Below are 20295 nucleotides of genomic sequence, written 5' to 3'. Positions count from 1 at the left end.
ACATCCACCGAGGATTCTTTAGCCTTTGAATTGATGTTGTGAGGTCAAGACCACAATACAAAAATGAAATCTGCATTTCAGAAAATGCGTCATTGGTTCATTATCAACTCTTGGAAGAAGACTACGGTGCAAACTGAGGATTACTTCTTCCGGAAACAATGATGGGAAGGTGATAAAAGACCCAAAGTCAGGAGGATCCTGGTAGTTCTTTTAATGTTAAGTACATATCAGACCACAGCCGTCATTTTATAGTGTCAGGATGACTGGTGTACATTTTGGATGGGTCAGGTCAGGGCTCCTCAAACTTTAACATGCACATGAACTGCTATGGACTAAACTGTGTCCCTCCCCTGTGCATATGTTGAAGTCCTGATCCCCAGGACCTCAGAATGTGACTGTATTTGGTGATAGGACCTTTAAAGAGGCAATTAAGTTAAATGAGGCCGTTAGGGCAGGCCCTAATCCAATCTGACCAGTGTCCTTATAAGAAGAGGAGATTAGGATAAATGAGACACACCAGGGATGCTGGCACACAGAGAGAAGGCCTGTGAGGACACGATGAGAAGGCAGCCTTGTGCAAGCCAAGAAGAGAAGCCTCAGGAGAAATCAGTCATACCGATGTCTTGATCTTGGACTTCCAGCCTTTGGGCTGTGAGAAAATAGACTTCTGTGGCTTAAGCCACCTGCTCTGTGGTATTGATTTATAGTAGCCCTAGCAAAGCAACACATGAATTACTTGGGGGGGATCTTCTTAAAGTGCACATTCTGATTCAGTAGGTCTGGGGTGGAGCCCAAATCTATATTTCTAACAAGCTTTCAGCTGCTGCTGCTGCTGCTGGGCCAGGGGTGGACGCTTGGAGTAGCAAGGAGCTAGGTTGTGTTGCGGTCATGATTTTACCTTGAGACCGCAGTGGATTAACAACATAAAGTTTATTTCTTGCTACATATTTAATGTCGGTGGGTTTGGGTGAAGGCATCCACGGAGACGTTGCGGAAGTTGGAATGTCATTCGTTGCCAAGAGGCTTGGGACTTCTTGTATTTCATTGGCCACAAGTATCCCATGGCCTTGACTAACTGCAGGAAGGCTGGGTAGCGTCCTCTTCCTTCTGCCCAGAAATGAGAGGATACCCGGATATCAGTTAGAGCTAGAAGTTTCTACTACCCTCTCATTCTGATTTTACTCTTTCAGACCTTTCACTGCTATCCATCATCAGCAGTGCTGAGTGAGAGCAGGAAGATGTTTGAGTTTCCATTTGAGAAACAGAATGGTGGGATTTCCCCCTTACAACCACAAAACTATATTTTAAACGGATATTTGGGAAGGTGAACACACCCTAGACCCTCAAGACATTATCGCGAGGCTCTCTTCCCCTTGTGCTGACCTCTTTCCGAGACCATTCAAAATGTAAACCACTGAGAAAAATGTTAACGAGTCTAACAATTATTATTCTTGGTACACATACGCTTCCATGACATTCTAGCAACACAAACTTCCCTCCAGATTTCCCTTTCCTTAGAGGTTTCAAAAATATCCCTAGAAGCTATCTCTTAGAGGGGGCAGCCTGCTTGCAAGTCTTTAAGGAGCTCTAAAGTCTGGTTTGCATGAAAGAAAAAGAAGTTTGTAAGGAAGACAAGGGTTTGAGGACGGCCATGACCAGTGTCTTAGCAAGATGAGAAGCTTAGAGATCAGAATATAGAAAGGGTGGAACACGAAGGGATGGGCAAGAGGTTCAGAGTACCATTTTTTTTAAGTTTATTTATTTATTTATTTTGAGAGAGAGAGAGAGAGAGAGAGAGAACACGCACTAGTGGGGTAGGGGCAGAGAGAGAGGCGAGGGAGAGAGAGAATCCCAAGCATGCTCCCTGCTGTCAGGTCAGAGCTCAACGCACGGCTTGATCTGAGCCAAACCCAAGAGTCAGACACTTAACCCCTGAGCCACCCAGTTGCCTCCAGAACACCACTTTTTAAAGGTTTCTTCCTAAAAGCAAGGAATAACAGTATCCTAGTCTAGCCCATAAAACAAGTCTTAATACACTTAAAGGAATGAAATTATATACAGTGGGTTCTCTGACCACACTGTGCTAAATTAAATATCAATAAAAGTAAGCTATCTAGAAAATGTCTGAGTATTTGTAAAGTTAAAAATGCACCAGTACAGGGGCACATGGGTGGCTCAGGTGGTTAAGCATTTGACTCTTGATTTCAGCTCAGGTCATGATCTCATGGTTTGTGAGTTTAAGCCCCATGTCAGGCTCTTGCTTATAGCATGGAGCCTGCTCGGGATTCTCTCTCTCTCCCCTCTCTCTGCCCCTCTGCCGCTCTCCCTCTCCCTCTCTAAATAAACAAATAAGCATTAAAACATATTTTAAAAATGCACTAGTACATAATATGTGAACTAAAAAAATTATGAGACATTTAGAAAATATTTTGAAATAAGTGATAATATAAAAATATATCAAATTTGTTGGATGCAGCTACAGCAGTGCTTTGAGGGAAATTTGTAGTTTTGAGTAACTACATGAGAAAATAATAAGTCTATAGAATAAATGATCTATGGTCAACCTTCAGGGATTAAAAGAGAAAATTAAACTGAAAGTTAACTTTTAAAAAGGAAATTCTAAAATGAGAGTGGAAGTAAATGAAATGGAAAACATATGGGTAATAAAGGAAACCAATGAAGTCAAAGTTGCTTCTTTTAAAAGATTAATAAAATTGACAGAAAAAACCTTGGCTACACTGATCAAGGGAAAAATGAGAGAAAATGAATTACCATTTTCAGGAATGAAACAAGAGTTCTCATGACAGATCCCACTGACATTAAATCAATAATAAGAGGATTATTAGTATAAACAATTTAGGCCACTTTGACAATGTAGATAAAATGGATACTTTTCTTTAGAACATATGTAATCAAAACTGACACAATAAGGTAGAAAATCTGAATAGCCTGTAGCTACTAAAGACACTGATTACATAATTTAAAACTTTTCCAGAAAGAAAACTCCAGGGTCAGATGGCTTCATCATGAATTCTATCAAACATTTAAGGAAGAAATAATACCATCAACACACAATGTCTTTCAAAAGACAGGGAGGAAGACAACCCATCTCAGCTCATTTAATGAGTCTAACACTGCATTGCTATCCAAAATAGACAAGGTGATTACAAGGAAAGAAAATTGCAGAAAATATCCCTTAAGAACACAGCCACAAAGATCATTAACAAAATATTAGTAAATCAAATTTAGCAATGCATGGAAAGTATATATGACCACTTGAAGTTGATCACAAGAATGTAATTCTGGTTTAACATTCTAAAATCGATTATTAATTTGCAACGTGAGGAGATTAAAGGAGAATTCTGTGATTGCTTCAATAGACACAGAAAAAGTTTGACAGAATACAACTCACATTCATGATTTAAAAATTTTTTTTCAGTAAACTAGGAATAGAAGGGAGTTTCTTCAATCGAGGTCACTATAAAAATCCTAGAACTAATATCCTGTTTAATAATGAAATATTGAGTGGTGCCTGCAGAGCTCAGTCGGTTAAGCGTCTGGCTCTTGATTTCAGCTTGGGTCATGATCTCGCAGTTCATGGGATCCAGCCCCGCATCAGTCTTTGCGCTGACATCGCGAAGCCTACTTGGGATTTTCTCTCTCCCTCTCTCTCTGCACCTTCCCTGCTTGTGCTCTGTCTCTGTCTCTCTCAAAATAAATAAACATTAAAAAAAATTTAAATAATGAAATATTAAAGCCTTTCTATCTAAGAGTGGGAAAAAGGCAAGAACGTATTTTCTCACCACTTTCATTCAACATTGTCCATAGAATCCACTGAAGTAGCAAAAGGAAAAGTATACAGCTTGGAAAGAAAGAAGTAGAACTTCTTCTTCACAGATGTCATGATTGTGTGCAAAGAAAATAAATGTGAAGGAGTAGACAAACGCCCCTCCCCCACAAAAAGTCACAGACCAAAAACAACAAAAAACAAACTCACCAACTGTAAGAACTTCTGAGCAAATTTAGCAAGGTTGCTGGAAGTTGAAAGTCAATAATAAAAATCAATTGTATTTCTACAGTCTGGCAATGAACAATTAGAAAATAAAATGCAAGAGTTTATCTGCAATAATATATACATAAGATACCTCAAATATATAAGATATATATAAGATACCTCAAGAAAAAATTTTTTTTTAATTTTTTTTTTCCAACGTTTATTTATTTTTAAGACAGAGAGAGACAGAGCATGAACGGGGGAGGGGCAGAGAGAGAGGGAGACACAGAATCGGAAACAGGCTCCAGGCTCTGAGCCATCAGCCCAGAGCCTGATGCGGGGCTCGAACTCCCGGACCGCGAGATCGTGACCTGGCTGAAGTCGGACGCTTAACCGACTGCGCCACCCAGGCGCCCCTCAAGAAAAATTTTAAACAAAGATAAACAAAACCTATACATAGAAAACTACAAAACGTTGGGAAAAATTAAAGAAAATCTAAATAAATGAAAATATGTGCCATATTCATGGATAAGAACACTAAAAATTGTTAAAATGTCAATTCTGCCCTAAGTAACCTGTAGAACCATTGTAATCCCAATGAATATCTAAGCAGAAATCCACAAGCCACTTATAAAGTTCATACGGAAATACAAAGGAGCTACAATGGCTAAAATATTCTTGAAAAGAAAAACAAAATTGATAGACTTGTCTTTCTTAAAAGTGATAATAATCAGGACAGTGTGGTATTTGCAAAAGGACAAATTTAGCAATGGAACAGACAAATAGACAAATAGAGAGTCCAGACATTGGTGCACATGAATAAGGCCAAACGAGTTTTGCCGAAGGCACAGAAGCAATGCAATGGAGAATGGAAAGTCTTTTCAACGAATGGTTCTGGAACAATAGGATATCAATATGAAAAACAAAAACACTGATCCTTATCGCACACCATACACAAAAATTAATTTCAGATGACTCATCGACCGAAATATAAAAATTCATCAGAAGAATATCTTTGTGGCCTTTGGGTAAACCAAGTTTTCTTAGATAGGAAATAGAAGGCAATAACTGTGAGAAGAAAAGCTGATATTTTGGACTTTACCAAAATTAAAAACATTATTATGAAAATGAATAAAGAAGCTATGTGGGTGCCTGGGTGGCTCAGTCATTTAAGCGTCTGGCTTTGGGTCAGGCCATGATCTCACAGTTTGTGGGTTCGAGCCGCGTGTTGGGCTCTGGGCTGACAGCTCAGAGCCTGGATCCTGCTTCCGATTCTGTGTCTCCCTTACTCTCTGCCCCTCTGCTGCTCGTGCTCTTTCTCTCTCTCTCAAAAATAAATAAACATTAAAAAAATTAAAAGAAAAAAGAAGCTGTGGACTGTAAGAAATATTCACAATGCAGGTATCTAACAAAGAACTTGTCTCCAGAATGTACAAACGACTTCTACATCTCAATAGTAAAAAGAGAAGTTGATTTAAAAATAGACATTAGACTTAGACATTTTATGAACGAGGAACTACAAATGGCCACATGAAAAGGGGCTCAAAATTATTAGTCATCAGTCATGCACATTATACCAATTGAGATACCTTTACACATCCACCCAAAGGGCTAAAGTTAAAAAGTCTGACAACACCAAGAGTTGGCAAGAATATGGAACTGGAACTTTTGTATGTTATTTACAGGTGTGTAAAATGATAAAAACCATTCTGGAAAACTGAATGGAAGTTTTTTGTTTGTTTCTTAAAGTGTCATTATTTATTTTGAGAGACAGAGAGAGAGGGTGGGTGAGCAGGGGAGAGGCAGAGAGAAAAGGAGAAAGGGAGAATCTGCATTGCTGGCACAGAGCCCGACTTGGGACTTGAACTCACGAGCTGCGAGATCATGACCTGTGTGGATATCCAGAGTCAGATGCTGAACCGCCTGAGCTATCCAGGTGCCCCTGGAAGGTCTTTTTAATTCAGCTAATTATGCATATATCTATGACCAAAGAATTCCATTGCTTATTTACCCAAAAGAAATACAAACATGCCCACAAAATGATTTGTCCATGAATACTCATAGCTTTTCTCATAATAGTCAAAAACCTGGAAGCAACCCAAATGTCCATTAACAGGAGAATGGATAAACAAATTGTGGTATATTCACAAAATAGAATGTGATTCAGCAACAAAAAGTGACAATAACATGGATAAATCTCAAAAACATCATGTTGAGTGAAAGAAGCCACCCACAAAAGAATAGATACTACACGATTCCATACATAGGAATTTTTTTTTTAAGTTTTTTTTTTTAACGTTTATTTTTGAGACAGAGAGAGACAGAGCATGAACAGGGGAGGGGCAGAGAGAGAGGGAGACACAGAATCCAAAACAGGCTCCAGGCTCTGAGCTGTCAGCACAGAGCCCGACGCGGGGCTCAAACCCACGGACCGTGAGATCATGACCTGAGCCGAAATCGGACGCTCAACCGACCGAGCCACCCAGGCGCCCCTTAAGTTTTTTTTTTTTTAATACGTATTTACCTTTGAGAGAGAGACAGTCAGAGAGAGACTGAGACAGAATCTGAAGCAGGCTCCAGGCTCTGAGCTGTTAGTATAGAGCCTGACGCAGGGCTTGAACTCATGAGCTATGAGATCATGATCTGAGCCAAAGCTGGATGCTTACCCGACTGAGCAACACAAGCGCCCCCACACATATGAATTTCCAGAAGGGGCACATATAAACGGTGATAGAAATCATAACAGGGGTTGTGTGTGCCCTGGGGGGCAGGGGAATAGATGTACCTTGGAGAGAGCAATGGAGAGGTTTTCAGGTCATTGAAAATATTCTACATCTTAATAGGAATGGGGATTATACAGGTGGATACAATTGTAAAAATTCATCGCTTTAGATTTGTACAGGACACCATATGTAAATTACCTAAATGAAAAATTTTTTTAAGGTTTACTTATTATTTTTGGGACAGAGACAGGAACATGAGAGGGGGAGGGATAGAGAGAGAAGAAGACACAGAATACGAAGCCGGCTCCAAGCTGTCAGCACAGAGCCCGACGTGGGGCTCGAACTCACGAACTGAGAGATCATGATCTGAGCCAAAGCCGGACTCTTAACCGATTGAGCCACCCAGGCACTTCTCAATGAAACTTTTATTAGGATAATAAAGGGCAACAGGAGCCCTATCGTTACAGGTTATAGTCCTCTGGAGAGTGCTGTAAGAGGAAGAGTTTTAAGGGGCCCTCAGCAGAACTGTCTTGTCCTAACCTTCATTTTCCTGAGATCGAACTGTTTTAAGAAAATGAAGAACATGGTGAGTTTCCTTTTATCCCTCCTTCTTCCAGTCTCAGAAAGGGATCGCCCCGTCGGCTGGTTCTAAGGGAGACCAGAACCTGAGACACAATCAGAGCTTCTGAGATAAAAGCAGGGTGACCTACGGGACCAGTTCTTGGTTTTAGAGTGTGACAGACCTGGTTTTGACTCCAAGCCCCAGCACCTTAACTCTGGGACAAATGTGTTCTGGTCCTTGACTGGCAATATTGTCAAATGAGAAGTATCCTTGCCTTGAACGGTATCGTGAGGAATACTGCCCAGCTCTTTGGTCACTTCAGGGAAGCCTTTTCCAATTTCCCCGATTCTTGCAGACCAACTGCCTTCCCAGTTATACATGTTCATAGTAATGCTCCCTTGAAGCACCCTTCATGGATGCCATTCCGTATTTACCTGTGTGAACACGTGATTGATATCATCTCCGCACCTCCAACTATAAGCAACTCCAGCATGAGGCAAGTGTGTATTTTTGCTCACCAGCACCTAGTACGGTGCCTGGCACTTGACAGGTAAGCAATAAATATCCGCTGGAGAAACGAGGCCCGGCCAAAGCAAGCGAAACCATGAAAGTCTTGCCACCCACCCACCCTGCCCTCCTTCCCCCAATCCGAATCCACACCACTCACCCCTCGATTGCTTTTGGGGGCCTCCTTTTCCCCTTTGTCACCTCCCCGAGTTCATTAGGGCCACTATTGCTTGTCTTAACAATGTGTGTGTGGCAAAAAAATAGAGCAGGGGAGTGGAGGAGGAAGGTGTCAGGGTACAGGGAGATTTGTCTCTTAATGGCGGCCTCAGAGAGATAACCCTGCCCGGAAGGAGACCCGCGGTAGGGGACTTTGACTCAGCACTTAAGAAACCTGCTGGTGTCTTTGTTTCTTCCTAAGAACTTTTTACACCGGAGGGCACTCCAGGCCGCCTATCACCGCTTTCCATCAAGGTTTGGGGGGTTTCATGTTTATCTGTGTTATTCGTATGTTCAACCTGCACCGGGCTGAGCGTTCTTAGGCGCCTTAGTTGTGAAACTTGGGTCTCTTTTGGCAAGGCTTGCCTTGTTGGAAAGGGGCAACATGGCAAGATATTGTTACCCTGCCCTCACTGCACCTTTTTTTTTTTTTTGTAGCTTATTCTCAGAAACTTTTTTTTTTTTTTTTTTTGTAGCTTATTCTCTGCGGTTTCTGAAAGCACGAAGAGAGAGTGCTATTAGAATTCCATGGACTAGGGATGTTTCTAGAACCAGGCAATCCTCTATAGAGGACCCATTCCCGGCATCAGTGTTCAGCAGTTCAAACATTTAGATGGGAATGTATTTTTTACTTGCTTTTCTTTTTTCCGATTTCTCATTTTGAAATAATTGTACGTTCACAGGAAGTTGAAAAAAAAAAAAGGTTCAGGGAGGTCCCCTGCACCCTTCACCTTACTTTTTGTTTTTATTTATAAATGCAATGTACAATCGTTATGAAATTTCTAGGAGTATGAAAGTAGGTAAGGTGAAAGTTCCCCTCCACTGATAATCAAGTCAATATTCTTCTAACATGTTTTCTATGCATAAATAAATAAACAGACACAGTTGAATTGTTTATCAGAGATGGGATCGTGCTATCCAGCAATCCCCTTTTCTTTATTGAGAATAAAGTAAAAAAAAAAAAAAAAAATCATCCCATGTCGGTGGCCAGACCTGCCACACATTCTTGTAAACAGCTACCTAAAAAGAGAAAATATTTCAAACACTTATGTTCAGAAAATGTAGCATTTTTTAGAAACTTGCTTGAGGAAAGTAAAAAAAAAAAAAAAAAAAAGGCATGTTCTAAGAGAAGCTCAGCCTCTGTTCCTGGTTTTAATCCAATGACTCTTCTCTGGAAACAAACACCTGTCTTGGGGAAAAGCTGTAGGTGGATCAGTCCTGGTATGACTCCAGCTTTAATAACTGGTTGTTTCCATACTTTAAAGTGCTCAGTCTCCTTGTTTGGGAGGTCTGCCTACTTGTCCCCAAAACAGTCTTTTGTTGAGCGTGCCGGACAGGGCTGGGGCATTCCTTTGGGAGCCACGAGGGATGGGTGAGATCAGTGAAGGTCAGGGCACAGGGGCGGTGGTGGAAGGCAACGAGAAGCCGTTGCTGCAGGTGGTGGGGAGCTGGGTCTTTCCAAGTACCCACGCATCCCCCGTGGCATGGGATCAGCTCAGTCTGGGCTTCCTTCCAAAGGAGATACTGAATGGCCACTGACTGCCTTCAGACACCGTCCCCGAAGGGTGACGGTGAAGGCGGGCCACTGAAGAGGGTAGTGGGCTGCTTGGATGGTCTCGGTGGCCCGAGGGGCAGGAAACCCTCGTCGTTCACACCATGGCCCCGTCTCTTCTCTGCGGAGCTCAGATCATGTGGGCTCTGATGCAGGGGGATTGCGGCGCATGCTGACTGCGCCTGGGGCTGGGGGAGGGCAAGGTTCAGAAAATGGCCACGTGTCACAGACCTCTCCCTGAATCCTCAGAGACCTTAGAAAACTGGGGCAGCCTCCCTCGGAAGAGATGAGGCTGATTTAATAGGCCTTTGCCCCATTCCTCCCCCCATGCGGCACATTCTCCTCTCTGTTGCCCTCCTGCTTGCCGGGGGCCCTAGTGACGGGCTCACCAAAGTTCCCTGACAGGAGCCTGGCCTCTTGCTGCCAGGTCTGGGCAAGTGACTGGGTCACGTGCCTGGCTATTCGAAACAGGTTCTTAAGGCTAATATTCTCTCCCTAATATTATCTGGACTTGCCAGCCTCCCTTCGTTTTCCGTTTAGGATCCACCACGCATCACCTCAGGGCCCTCCTTCCATCAGCCCGCACACCCAACGCCTGCCCTTCTCTTTTCCCTAGTAACTCTCTGCCACCACAGTGTCACCACTGTCTAAATTCAGTCATTCGTGTGGTAGTAAGGGGGGAAGAAGTGCTAGCTGAAGAGGGGAGAGAGCAAAGGTTGAATTCTAGCCCTTCCATGGATCATCTGTGTGCCTGGCAGGGAGGTCTCAGGTCCCTGACCTTGAAGATGGAGGGGAACAGGTAACACCAGAACTAAAATTTAGACCGATTTTGATAATAACTACAGCTTGGAATGGAGGTTTGTGCAGTCTCAATCCTTGCATTGAAGGAGGCTATTTTCAACCCCCTTTTTGGGTACCCAGAACCAAAGTTCACAGTTAGACTAGTTCCAAACTGTATAGCTAGCAATGGCAGACAAGGACCGGGGACGAAATCCCCACCCAGGGGCGCTTCTCTCTGCACACCGCACTACAATCTGTTGCTGCGCTCCCGAGGAAAGGGCTCACGCACTCAGGGTAGAATTGAACATTGGGGTCAAAAAGCTAAACATTGAAATAAATCACAATAAAATAGTGTAAGGAAGTAATTCTCCAAATCGCATCTAAACTTGTGGGCTTCCATGAGTCAAGAGCCCTGAGTAGTGATCACTCCCATCCGTGGATCCCGATGGGATTTAGGCCGACCTCACAGCCTGGGGGGATGGACGAGAAAAGCCAGCAAGAGCCCTAAGGTTGGGTGAGTGCCAGCCCAGTGGGTCGGGGGCCCTACAAAGCACTGTGCAGACCAGAAGGTTCATGTTTTCTTTCTCATTCTGTCCTTTCTTCTCATTTTCCCTCTCGTTATCTCTACTTTCTCTGGTTATCTTTATCACTCTCTTTTTTATGTTGATCTCTCTTTTTAGTTATTTCTTCCTTCCCTGCTCTCACTCCCCCTTAATTACTGGCTATATGATTTGGGTCAAATTATGGGCCTCGATGTCCTTATCTGTAAATAAGGCATAACGGCAATGACCACATACATAGCTCTTATCCGTCAGGGTACTGTGTTAGGTACTTATAGTAACTGCTGTAATCCTCCTGTCAATTGTAAGGTACTTTATGATTACTAATTCCATTTTCCAGGTGAGAACACTGAGGCACAGAAGTTAACCCACCTGCCTCTGGCCACACTCTTAGTAGGTAACAACACTGTGGTTTGAATCCTGGCCACAGGCTTCCGAGTCAAAGCCATTGACCACAACCATGCTGCCCCTCAAAGAAAAAAAGAACAGTGAATCCTTGAAGGCAGTGTGGGATGTATGGTAACCTGTCTGCGAGGATTAACGTCCTCTTGCTCAGGTCTAGGCTGATCCCCAGTTTATTTGCCAATGAGGGAGAAATCAAAGCACTCAGAGCATAACTGAGCAATGATTGATGATTACTTTGGGCTAAAGATTTGGCTTTTTTTACAAGCTTTTGTTTTGCTGGGTGAGGTGTGGAACTTGGGGGAGATGGCTAGGTGGCTGAAAACACAGGAGGGGAGCCTGGGAGGGAGAAAACACAGGGCAAGGGCACATGCTTTGGAGAGAGGAATTTGGGGCAGAAACTCCCTGAGATTAGGGGTATGTTAGGGAGGTAAGTCAAGTGGGTTGTAACACCTACTAAATTCCCCACAAAGCTTCCTCGTTATTCATTGTGATTTAGGAGTCTAATTCATATATTTTTATTATTTATTTTGAGAGAGAGAGAGCACGTCCAAGCAGAGGAGGGGCAGAGAGAGAGAGGATTCCAAGCCCTGATGCAGGGCTCTCTCTCAAGAACCATGAGATCATGACCTGAGCTGAAATCAAGAGTCAGATGCTTAACTGACTGAGCCACCCAGATGCCCCATATGTTTTCACAACTAGTTAGGCCTTCAACCTCTCTCAGGTGAGATTTGTTCAGCTAATGGATCCAGTCACACTGGCTTCCACTTGTGAGCCCAGTTTGCCTGGTGTCTCCCATTTATGAACTAGCCGTGCTTGCCCTGAAGTTTCGCTCTCAATGAAAGACATTCCCCAGGACCCCAGATGGTGAGTGGTCAGCCCCTGGGCATGTGTCTTGTATACCACCCCAGTCCGGAATCCGCTTCCTTTCTAGCTCTGCCAAGAATCCCCCATCACCTCTGGCGTTCCCCAGCCGGGCAAATGAAGTGCACAGATTTGTTATTTCTATCCCAGTCTCTTTGTTCCCCACGGTTCACCCACTTGTACATAAGTGCCGCGGCCTCTCCACCGGCTTCTCCTTCCCACTTCCTTTGTTATCTTTCACCATTTCCCACTAATCAGCAGAAGTGTCCCCGCGGTGACGGTGACAACGGACCCTCTCAGCAGATACACCTGTGTAGGAGTCGTGCAATGTGCTAAGTTTTAAAAGGATTCCGAGGCAGGCAGGAAAGTGTTTGTGGGCTAAGCAGTGTTCTCAACGCAGCCTGAAGTGGGACTCTGCCCCCAAAGAGCCCCGGGGAAGCCGTGCAGTCGAGAAAGGTAGATGGCGGTCTTCCTTCCACCTAGAGCCGCGAGAGAGGGGGGGTCATGGCAAGATCTGATTGCAGAGGAAAGGGAGGAAACGTGGAAGCTTCACTGGCCTCACCTCCAGGCCCACACAATGCCCCCAAAGAATGTTCTGGAAATGCATATGAGGTGCTGGGCTCCAGAGGGCTGCTGGCCCTGAGCAGCCTGTGGAAGTGCCTACCCGGGCCCACCCCTCCCCCCCACCCCTGCCACAGAAGACGGACTTCCTCCTGCCCGTGGCAGCTTTGGGGGAAGGCAGTTGGGACGTGAATGAGATCGTATCTCATGAGTCTGCAGCTCCAGTGTGTACAGTGGACTGGCCTGGCACACAGTAGGCCCTCAGCAGGACTGTGGTTACCTGAGCAAATCCAAACTGGAAACCACGATTTCCAGTGGCGCGCTTGCTCTCCGATCCTTGCTCAAAAGAAAGAAATAGGATTGAAGAAGGGGGTGGAGAGAGAGAGAAGAAAGGAAGCATGAAGATCATGGGGGGCGGAGGGGGAAGGCTTCAAAGGCAGAGGCCAGGGTGGGGCATCCAGTCCCCTCCACCCCCCACTCGCCTGAGAATAAACAGAACAAAAACAAGGAGAAACCAGAGTCCCCCCCCCCCCCCCCCAGAGGATCAGCCCCTTCCGTGGAGAGCGGGTTATTTTGCTGCCGGCCCAGAGTCGGGCCACCGTGAGCTCCTGTCCCGTCTGACAACAGCCTCCCCCGCCCCACCCTTCGTGAATATAAAAACACCCGAAGGACAGAGCTCTCCACGGCCCTTGCTTTTCATCTTTGGAGTTCACAGGCCGAAACGAGTCACCTTTGCGGCCTCACACAAACTGCATGCAGAGAAAAGAAATAGCCGGTAATACAGCAGTTTTTTTCCCCTTCACTTTGGTTGAACCAAATAGGACTTTGTCCTTTTTTAAATGGTCTGCAGCAAATGTAACTTCTAAGCCTACAAGTCATTTGGAGAATCCTAGTGGTGCACACCGACGAAAAATAACAACACGCCCTGAACGAGGTCGCTCGTGTTGAGGCTGTGCCGTAGGGGTCCCGAAAATCAGCATCGCCCTTGCCTTTTCGTATTTCAGCAAAAGAAAGGGCAGGAATCCATCTGTTTGTCCTAGCCTGGATTGCTGATTGTGGGGACATGACTCTAAGCTTCTCCCCGCAGGAGCCAGAGTTTTACTCTCTAGAAAAAGAAGAAAGGCTATGCAAGAGCCCTTGTCTTATTAGTACATGTCCCTTCCTGCTTTCTGCGTGTGCTGACTGGAAGAACGAGTTGAGATTTCAGGATGAAGCAAAAAATGATCAGTGTTGAGGAGAAAACGAATGCCCCTCCAAGCGCAGGACAGAGAGGGACGGTGAGGAATTCAGTCTAGAGTCAGGATTATGGGCAAACACTGCCCTTCCCTCGTCGTTTTTACCAAGTCTTCCCGGGATGAAGCAAATAACGTTTCTAGGCCATCTTCGGGGTGGGGGGGGGTGGTGGGGAGTGAGTGCCAGGCCTGACGGAGAAGCTGTTCTCAAGGCTGATTTATCCTTGCAGACTGCACCGCTCTTCTTGAACAGTGATTTCAAAGAGTTAAACTGCTTCCATATGTCCAGCATGGGAGTGGAGTTTGTAGCCTTTGGCAACCTCGGCTGAATCCAGCTGCTGCTACCTGTGTGTTCCACTGTGTGTGTGTGTGTGTGTGTGTGTGCGCGCGCGCGCGCGCGCGTGCACGTCCGCGTGCAGTGACATCTGAACCACGTTCCGACCGTGTCAACCAAACTGTTATGTCTTTGTTGGGGCAGATATTAATTCTGAGCAATTACGGCTCCCTCTTTCCTCACTCCCTCCCACCCCGCTCCCCTCCCTTCATCTGCTCCGCAAGGACCATGGACCATGTCAAACAATATACAACAGAGAAGAATGCAAATAAACTTTAGTCCGCATAGCCCAGCAAGGCAGTTAGCCGCCCACTTGCAAGATACTTAACTCTTGTACACATGATACACAAAGAACGCTAGCTACTTTCACCAATCCCTTTAGACCAAAAAAAAAAAAAAAAAAAAAAAGCAAAAGAACTGATCCTTGTCTTTCTATCTGTGAGGTTCCAGTTCCTCCTGCTAATAAAGAAGGTTTTCCCATGATGCAGTGTGATAAGGATTGGCCTACATGTAGTCCAGAAAGCCACCGCCGACGTTTCCTTGATTAGGTGTCTTATCTTCCATTGAGCTGCATCTGATGAAGATTGCTAACAGCATAATGGCTGGGAAAACATCGGACAGCTCCATAAAATGGCAGCTATGTTATGACATGTCAGCCAGGACCTGGTGGATGGTAAGTTTGGCGTGTTAACATTTTTTTTTTTCCTCCCACCCCCTAAGCCTCCCCCCTCCTTTCTTTTGAGCTCCTCCTTTATTGTTCCACGCACACGTGTTATAAAGTTCGCTGCCTGCGGAAAGTTCAAGCTCAAGTTGTGGGAGCCTGGGGTGCCTTCGCACGCCAGTGGGCTGGATAGGATTTCCCTGCTATTGTGGCCAGGGACATAGGCCCTTTTTTTTTTTTTTTTTTTTTTTTTAAGGCAGTGTGAGTTTTTGTTCACTTTTAAAAACAAGAAAAAGAAAAAGAAAAATGTGGATGGTATGGTCGGGCCCCAGGCTGGCTGGTGCGAAATGTATGGAGGTGGGGCAGAGTCAGTGGGGGACTGGAGCCTTCTTGGCTAATTGTTCTTGCATTGGTCTTAAAACAGAGTAATGTACTTCTTTCTTCGGCTTCTCTGAATAGTGATTTAGATAGTGTATTGTATCATGTTGTGTGCAGCTCCCTCATCAGTATGCGACTGTCCCCCACGCTTCGCCTTAATTTGGAATCCACCTCCCTTTCAATGAATACTGTAACTGGAGCACCCACTGATTACTATGCCACTCAGCGTAATTAAATTTAGTTAATGAGGATATGCATATTCAGTTCATTATTTTTCTTTGCTCTGGCAAATGTGTGTGGGTTTGTTGTTGCTGGGTTGTGGGTTTTTTTTTTTTTTATCCCCATATTTGTCCAGCTGCAAATTTGGGGAAGAGGAATAAAAAGGCATATAAATTCAGGACCTTGAGGAGTTCTGTGATTCAACTTTTAAAATAATGTTGAGAGGAGAGAAGTCGGAACTTTCTTTGATCAGAATGCTGGGATTAGGGGCCAGAGTTTTGGGAAAGAGAACCTTTCACATCAAAAAAAGTGCTATGTGAAAATTTTCAATCTACTGATTTCTGTTGTGCGGACAATGGTCTCTTGTATGCAATAGTCGTGACATGAATGGGCAAACCTTCCGCAGGCGAGCATTCCAGTATGAATATTAAATTCATCCTTGCGCTAATTCGTCAGAACATTTATTTATTTTTCTTCCTTCCTTTTCTTTTCTCTTCTTTTCTTTTCTGTTCCTTCCTTTCTTCTGCCCCTTTCATTTAAGTCTTGACTGCTTTTGCTGGCTCGCTTTGGTAATTATTATGCTTACTACAGGGGCTGTTTTCTCACAATTAGTACAGTGTGAGACAATGGGCACTTTATTCTAGGAGAGGAGGGGTATGGCCAGCCCTGGTGGTCAGCCCGTCCCCAGTGCCCAGAGAGAAGGGAGAGCCTTCCCATTAGTCCTGGCTTCTGGCGCCGCTGGCCAGGAGAGTTTCTTATTAATGCGTGAACTTCCTGAAAGGTACAAGTTATGCTGTTGCTTCTAGGCTCTTCCTGAGCACACAACGTGCAGAGACTGTAGCCTGCAGTTCTTGTGCGCGTTCTCATTAACGTGAGGCGTGAGAGCCCGCGGGAAAACTTTACTGCCGCGGCTACTTGTTGCTGTCTTGAGTGCTCTGTTTCAAAAAGAAAGGCCAGTTCCTCCAGGAACTCCATCCCCCTGCCTTTCTGTCTGTGTCTGGGCCACTTTCTTCCAATTGGAATACGTTTTATAAGTGATATAAGCTGCACAGTGGCAGGTTTTTGTTTATGGTTGCATCTCTTACTAGACTTTAGCACCAGGCGGGTACCTGGGCGCGATGAACTCTCAAAATCCTGGCACATACTTGGGGAAAGAGACTGCAGACTGTTTATATGAAAAATTTTGCTTGATGTGACTGTACCAAGATTTGGAAGTGGTGTTTTAGTAGCTACTATGACCCCTAACTATCATTTTACGATGTTCCCAGAAGTGAGTTTTAAAGTCAGTACTTAAAATGAAACATTTTTCTGTTGTGAAAAAGTAAAACATTTGGCCCTAAATCTTTTTACGTAAAAATTGGGATTAATGTGGGTATAAGGAGGTAATCCCTGGAACTATTTCACCACTAAATTTTGTCAATCTGGTTCTGCACAGAAAGACCACAGCTTCCCAAGAGAAGCAACGTTGTAAAGGTTTGTGTAGGCTGAGTATTCATTTTTTAAAGTATCTTCTTTTATTGCCCGAGAAGATGCAAGAATATACGTAAGGATAGATTCAGAGGCAAAATATGAAGTAACAAAAGAAACTGTGCATAAATTATTTTCCTATTTAATCTTCGTTAGGTTACATGAATAACATGTATGTCTCTTATTAAGGAAAATTCAATTTCAATAAACGTCGTTAATTTAGGGAGAATGTCTGAGATTAATATTTAGTGTAACACTGACTTCTTGGAATGATAGATGCTCTGTGGAAAGTTTAATCAGAATAACTATTGCATATCGGTAAAATACTGGAAGAAAAAGGAAATGTGTTGTGGTGACTTTACCGTGATTCCCCTGTTTGGGATTTAAGGAATATTTTTGAAAGGTGTTTTAAGGTTCTTACAAACTAGTTTGTTGTGGTTCTGCTCGCACTATGACACTGCTCCTTTTATTTTTGCAATTATTCTGGGGACTTTTGTGTAAGAAAGGATATTGTATCCTTATTTGGCTTAATGAAATGAAGTTTTAGTAACCAAATCCTGAATGCCAAAGCCGCAGTGTCTCCCAGCAATTGCTTCCTGACTTATTGTCTGTTTCACTTAGATTCTCTTATTGTGTGACAATGATCATAAATTCTTCCTGACAGGGAAAAAACCCAAACAAGACGTAGTTGTCCAATTCTACATCTGTTTTCCTTCCTAGATAGGCATGTTTTAGTAAAACACAGGGAGGAAAAACATTTTATTGAGACAGCTAAAAATAAACAAGTACAAAAAGAGTAAACTCATTGTGTGTATGTGTGTGTATGTTAAATATCATCTACGTACGTGCAGTTTTTTTTAAGTGGTGCATCTTAGATGTTTTACTTCTTTAGATTATTTTGCATGTAACTCTTTGAAGGAGAAAAATCATGCGAGCAGTATAAGTCACAGTTGGTTGTCTATATTTAGAGTTCTGTTGATGACCTTTCACAATATTTAAAAATACCACTTGGGATATATTAAAGCTGCATCTTGTAAATAGCACTATTTTGTTAACGGTTATTGATGAGGCTGTATGTTTCCTTTTGCACCACTGAAAAATAAAAACCAACAAAAATGATTTTTGGACTTTCCATTCTATTTTGCACTGCTTATTTAAGGCTCTCAGTAAGACTTATTAGAACTTCTTTGTTAGCTGTTTGGAACTTCAGAGTAACGGGTATCCACCAGACATTATTTTTTCCCTAAATTTCATAAGACTAATCCTTTGATCCCATCAGAACTGTAAATGAACATTTGTAAATGAAGGGCCGTTATTTAAATATTAATCCACAAAATTTGTTTGAAAAACTAATTGCTGGTCTATGAGACTTGAAATCCTCGGTCTTATAAATATTAATCAAAATAAACGGGCAGGTAAACATAAAAAGGAAACTAGAACTCCTATGGTCAAAGGCACAAAGATGACTCTTGGCTGAACACTGATTAATCTACTCAATTGTAATGTACTTTTTAGTTTTCTTGAAAGGAAATTTATTTTTTGAGAAGTTGGTGTGTTAAAATACGACGTTTACATAATGTTATCATTTGTTTCCAGACAACATTAATAAGGTCATAGATGCATCACTTGTTTGTTTTAAAAATAAAATTCTGTCCTCAATAGAAAGTTGACTTAAATAATTTGACAACAAATGTCAATACAGGTACAACAACATTGAAGAGATTGTTTTCACGGCAAATGTTTCTCTAAAAGTCCTTGAGAAGTTGAGGTGAACTTAGGTTCACAGCGAACTATTTTTAACTGAAAATTCTAAAATTAATCTATCTTCTTACAAATGCTGGAGCTAGTATATCCTATGGTCTGAATTTTATTTTACTTTATAACGAAAAAAAAAAAGAGTCCCTAAACAGCCTAATTAATACACTAAAAATACATTTGAGAAAACTACTGTCTAGCCTCATGACCCCGTTTATACTCGTGTGGTAATCTACTAGCCATGCAAAGATACATCTGAAAATCAAAATTCAATACTTATTTAATTTCAAATTGTGTTTTATTTGCTTTAGAAGCATAACTGAATGTAGAAATGTAATCAAAACTGAGAGACACCATATAGATAATAACTGCATCAACTAGTTGCCGGAAGATATTATACCTATCCATTAGATATATTTCCAGAATTAGAAGCTATAACATTTATGTTTCGCTCGATAAATATTTGTTAAGAACTTACCACAGCCAGGCAGTGTTCTTGGTGCAGGTACGACCAGTGTTCTTTCTCTGTTCTGGAATCAAACCCATGTCCCGGTGTTATAGGCATGGAATCCTCATCATATTAATGAGGCCTTCGGAATGATTTCTGTTTTCTCTGTAATGTTGGTAAATATGTAGCTGTTACATTTGCTGATTTGTCACTCATTGTCAAATGTAGTTAATACATCTTTTCATTCGTTGCTCATTGTCAAAGGTAGTTAACACTCTTTCTGGGTCTTGTAGGTGAACGTTAACATTGCCATTACCTAAGCCATTTCCTGTGGAATTAATGACATGGGTGAAAACTAACAATTTATTATATACCAGTTCTCTAATAAAAAAAATGATGATAATGATGATGATGATGATGATGTCTGAGTGAAGAAAAAAAATGATTTCAACATCTGTAAATAATGTTACCACTTTTTGCATATTTCACATTTTGTCATAGGTTGTGCTTTTTTCATTATGCATCTTCCATATCTATATTCTTTAGTGATGCTTTTTCACTTGTAATACCATTCTAGCATATTTAAATAAAAATGAACTGTGTGGCAGATGTGGTTAAATATATTAATGTCCTTCCAAGATGCTTTCTTATCTGGGAGTGATTTTTATTTTCCTTTCCATGATTTATTTTCACTTATGTGCTTGCATAACAAATGCAACGTATCAACTTTGGAGAAGAAAAATATCCTTTGGATCCCATCCTAATAAATAGTGATTAAATGGTTATTAATTTAATCAGAGAGTAAGGAAACACAAGTGCCTGTCCATCCGCTTTTCCAGTTCTTTTTTGGAAGCAAAGGGTCATGTTCTCAAGGAGTGTTATCTCTTCTATCTATGGGAAAGCTGGTGTTGATTTTCCAGTGTAGAGACTAGTCAACAAAGAGAGATATCTGATGCTCACAATGTCATTGAAACTACAGCATATTTCTGGAACATAGCTGAATGATGTCAATCACTACCTTTGGGCATTTTTAAATTCCCTGAGATTGTTATTTTGTGACATTTTCCATACTTAACGATT

At 42.6% G+C, this 20295-nt stretch overlaps 1 protein-coding gene across 3 annotated transcripts in view; it reads left to right on the top strand.

The window, feature by feature from the left end:
• Window positions 1–14864: 14864 nt before the first annotated feature.
• NFIB (nuclear factor I B) overlaps window positions 14865–20295 on the top strand; it is a 445905-nt gene continuing 440474 nt past the window's right edge. For all 3 annotated transcript variants that reach the window (XM_047098082.1, XM_047098053.1, XM_047098045.1), the window contains exon 1: window positions 14865–14960. In XM_047098082.1, the coding sequence (XP_046954038.1) occupies window positions 14865–14960 (96 nt within the window). The remainder of the gene's footprint in view (window positions 14961–20295) is intronic.

The sequence above is a fragment of the Lynx rufus genome, unplaced genomic scaffold (genome assembly GCF_022079265.1).
Source record: "Lynx rufus isolate CCGP_SWC_20201006 ecotype Redwood Valley unplaced genomic scaffold, mLynRuf1.p SCAF_10, whole genome shotgun sequence".
Lineage (NCBI taxonomy): Eukaryota > Metazoa > Chordata > Mammalia > Carnivora > Felidae > Lynx > Lynx rufus.
The sequence above is the reverse complement of the archived record's forward strand: the minus strand, read 5'-3'. Positions and strand labels throughout refer to the sequence as shown.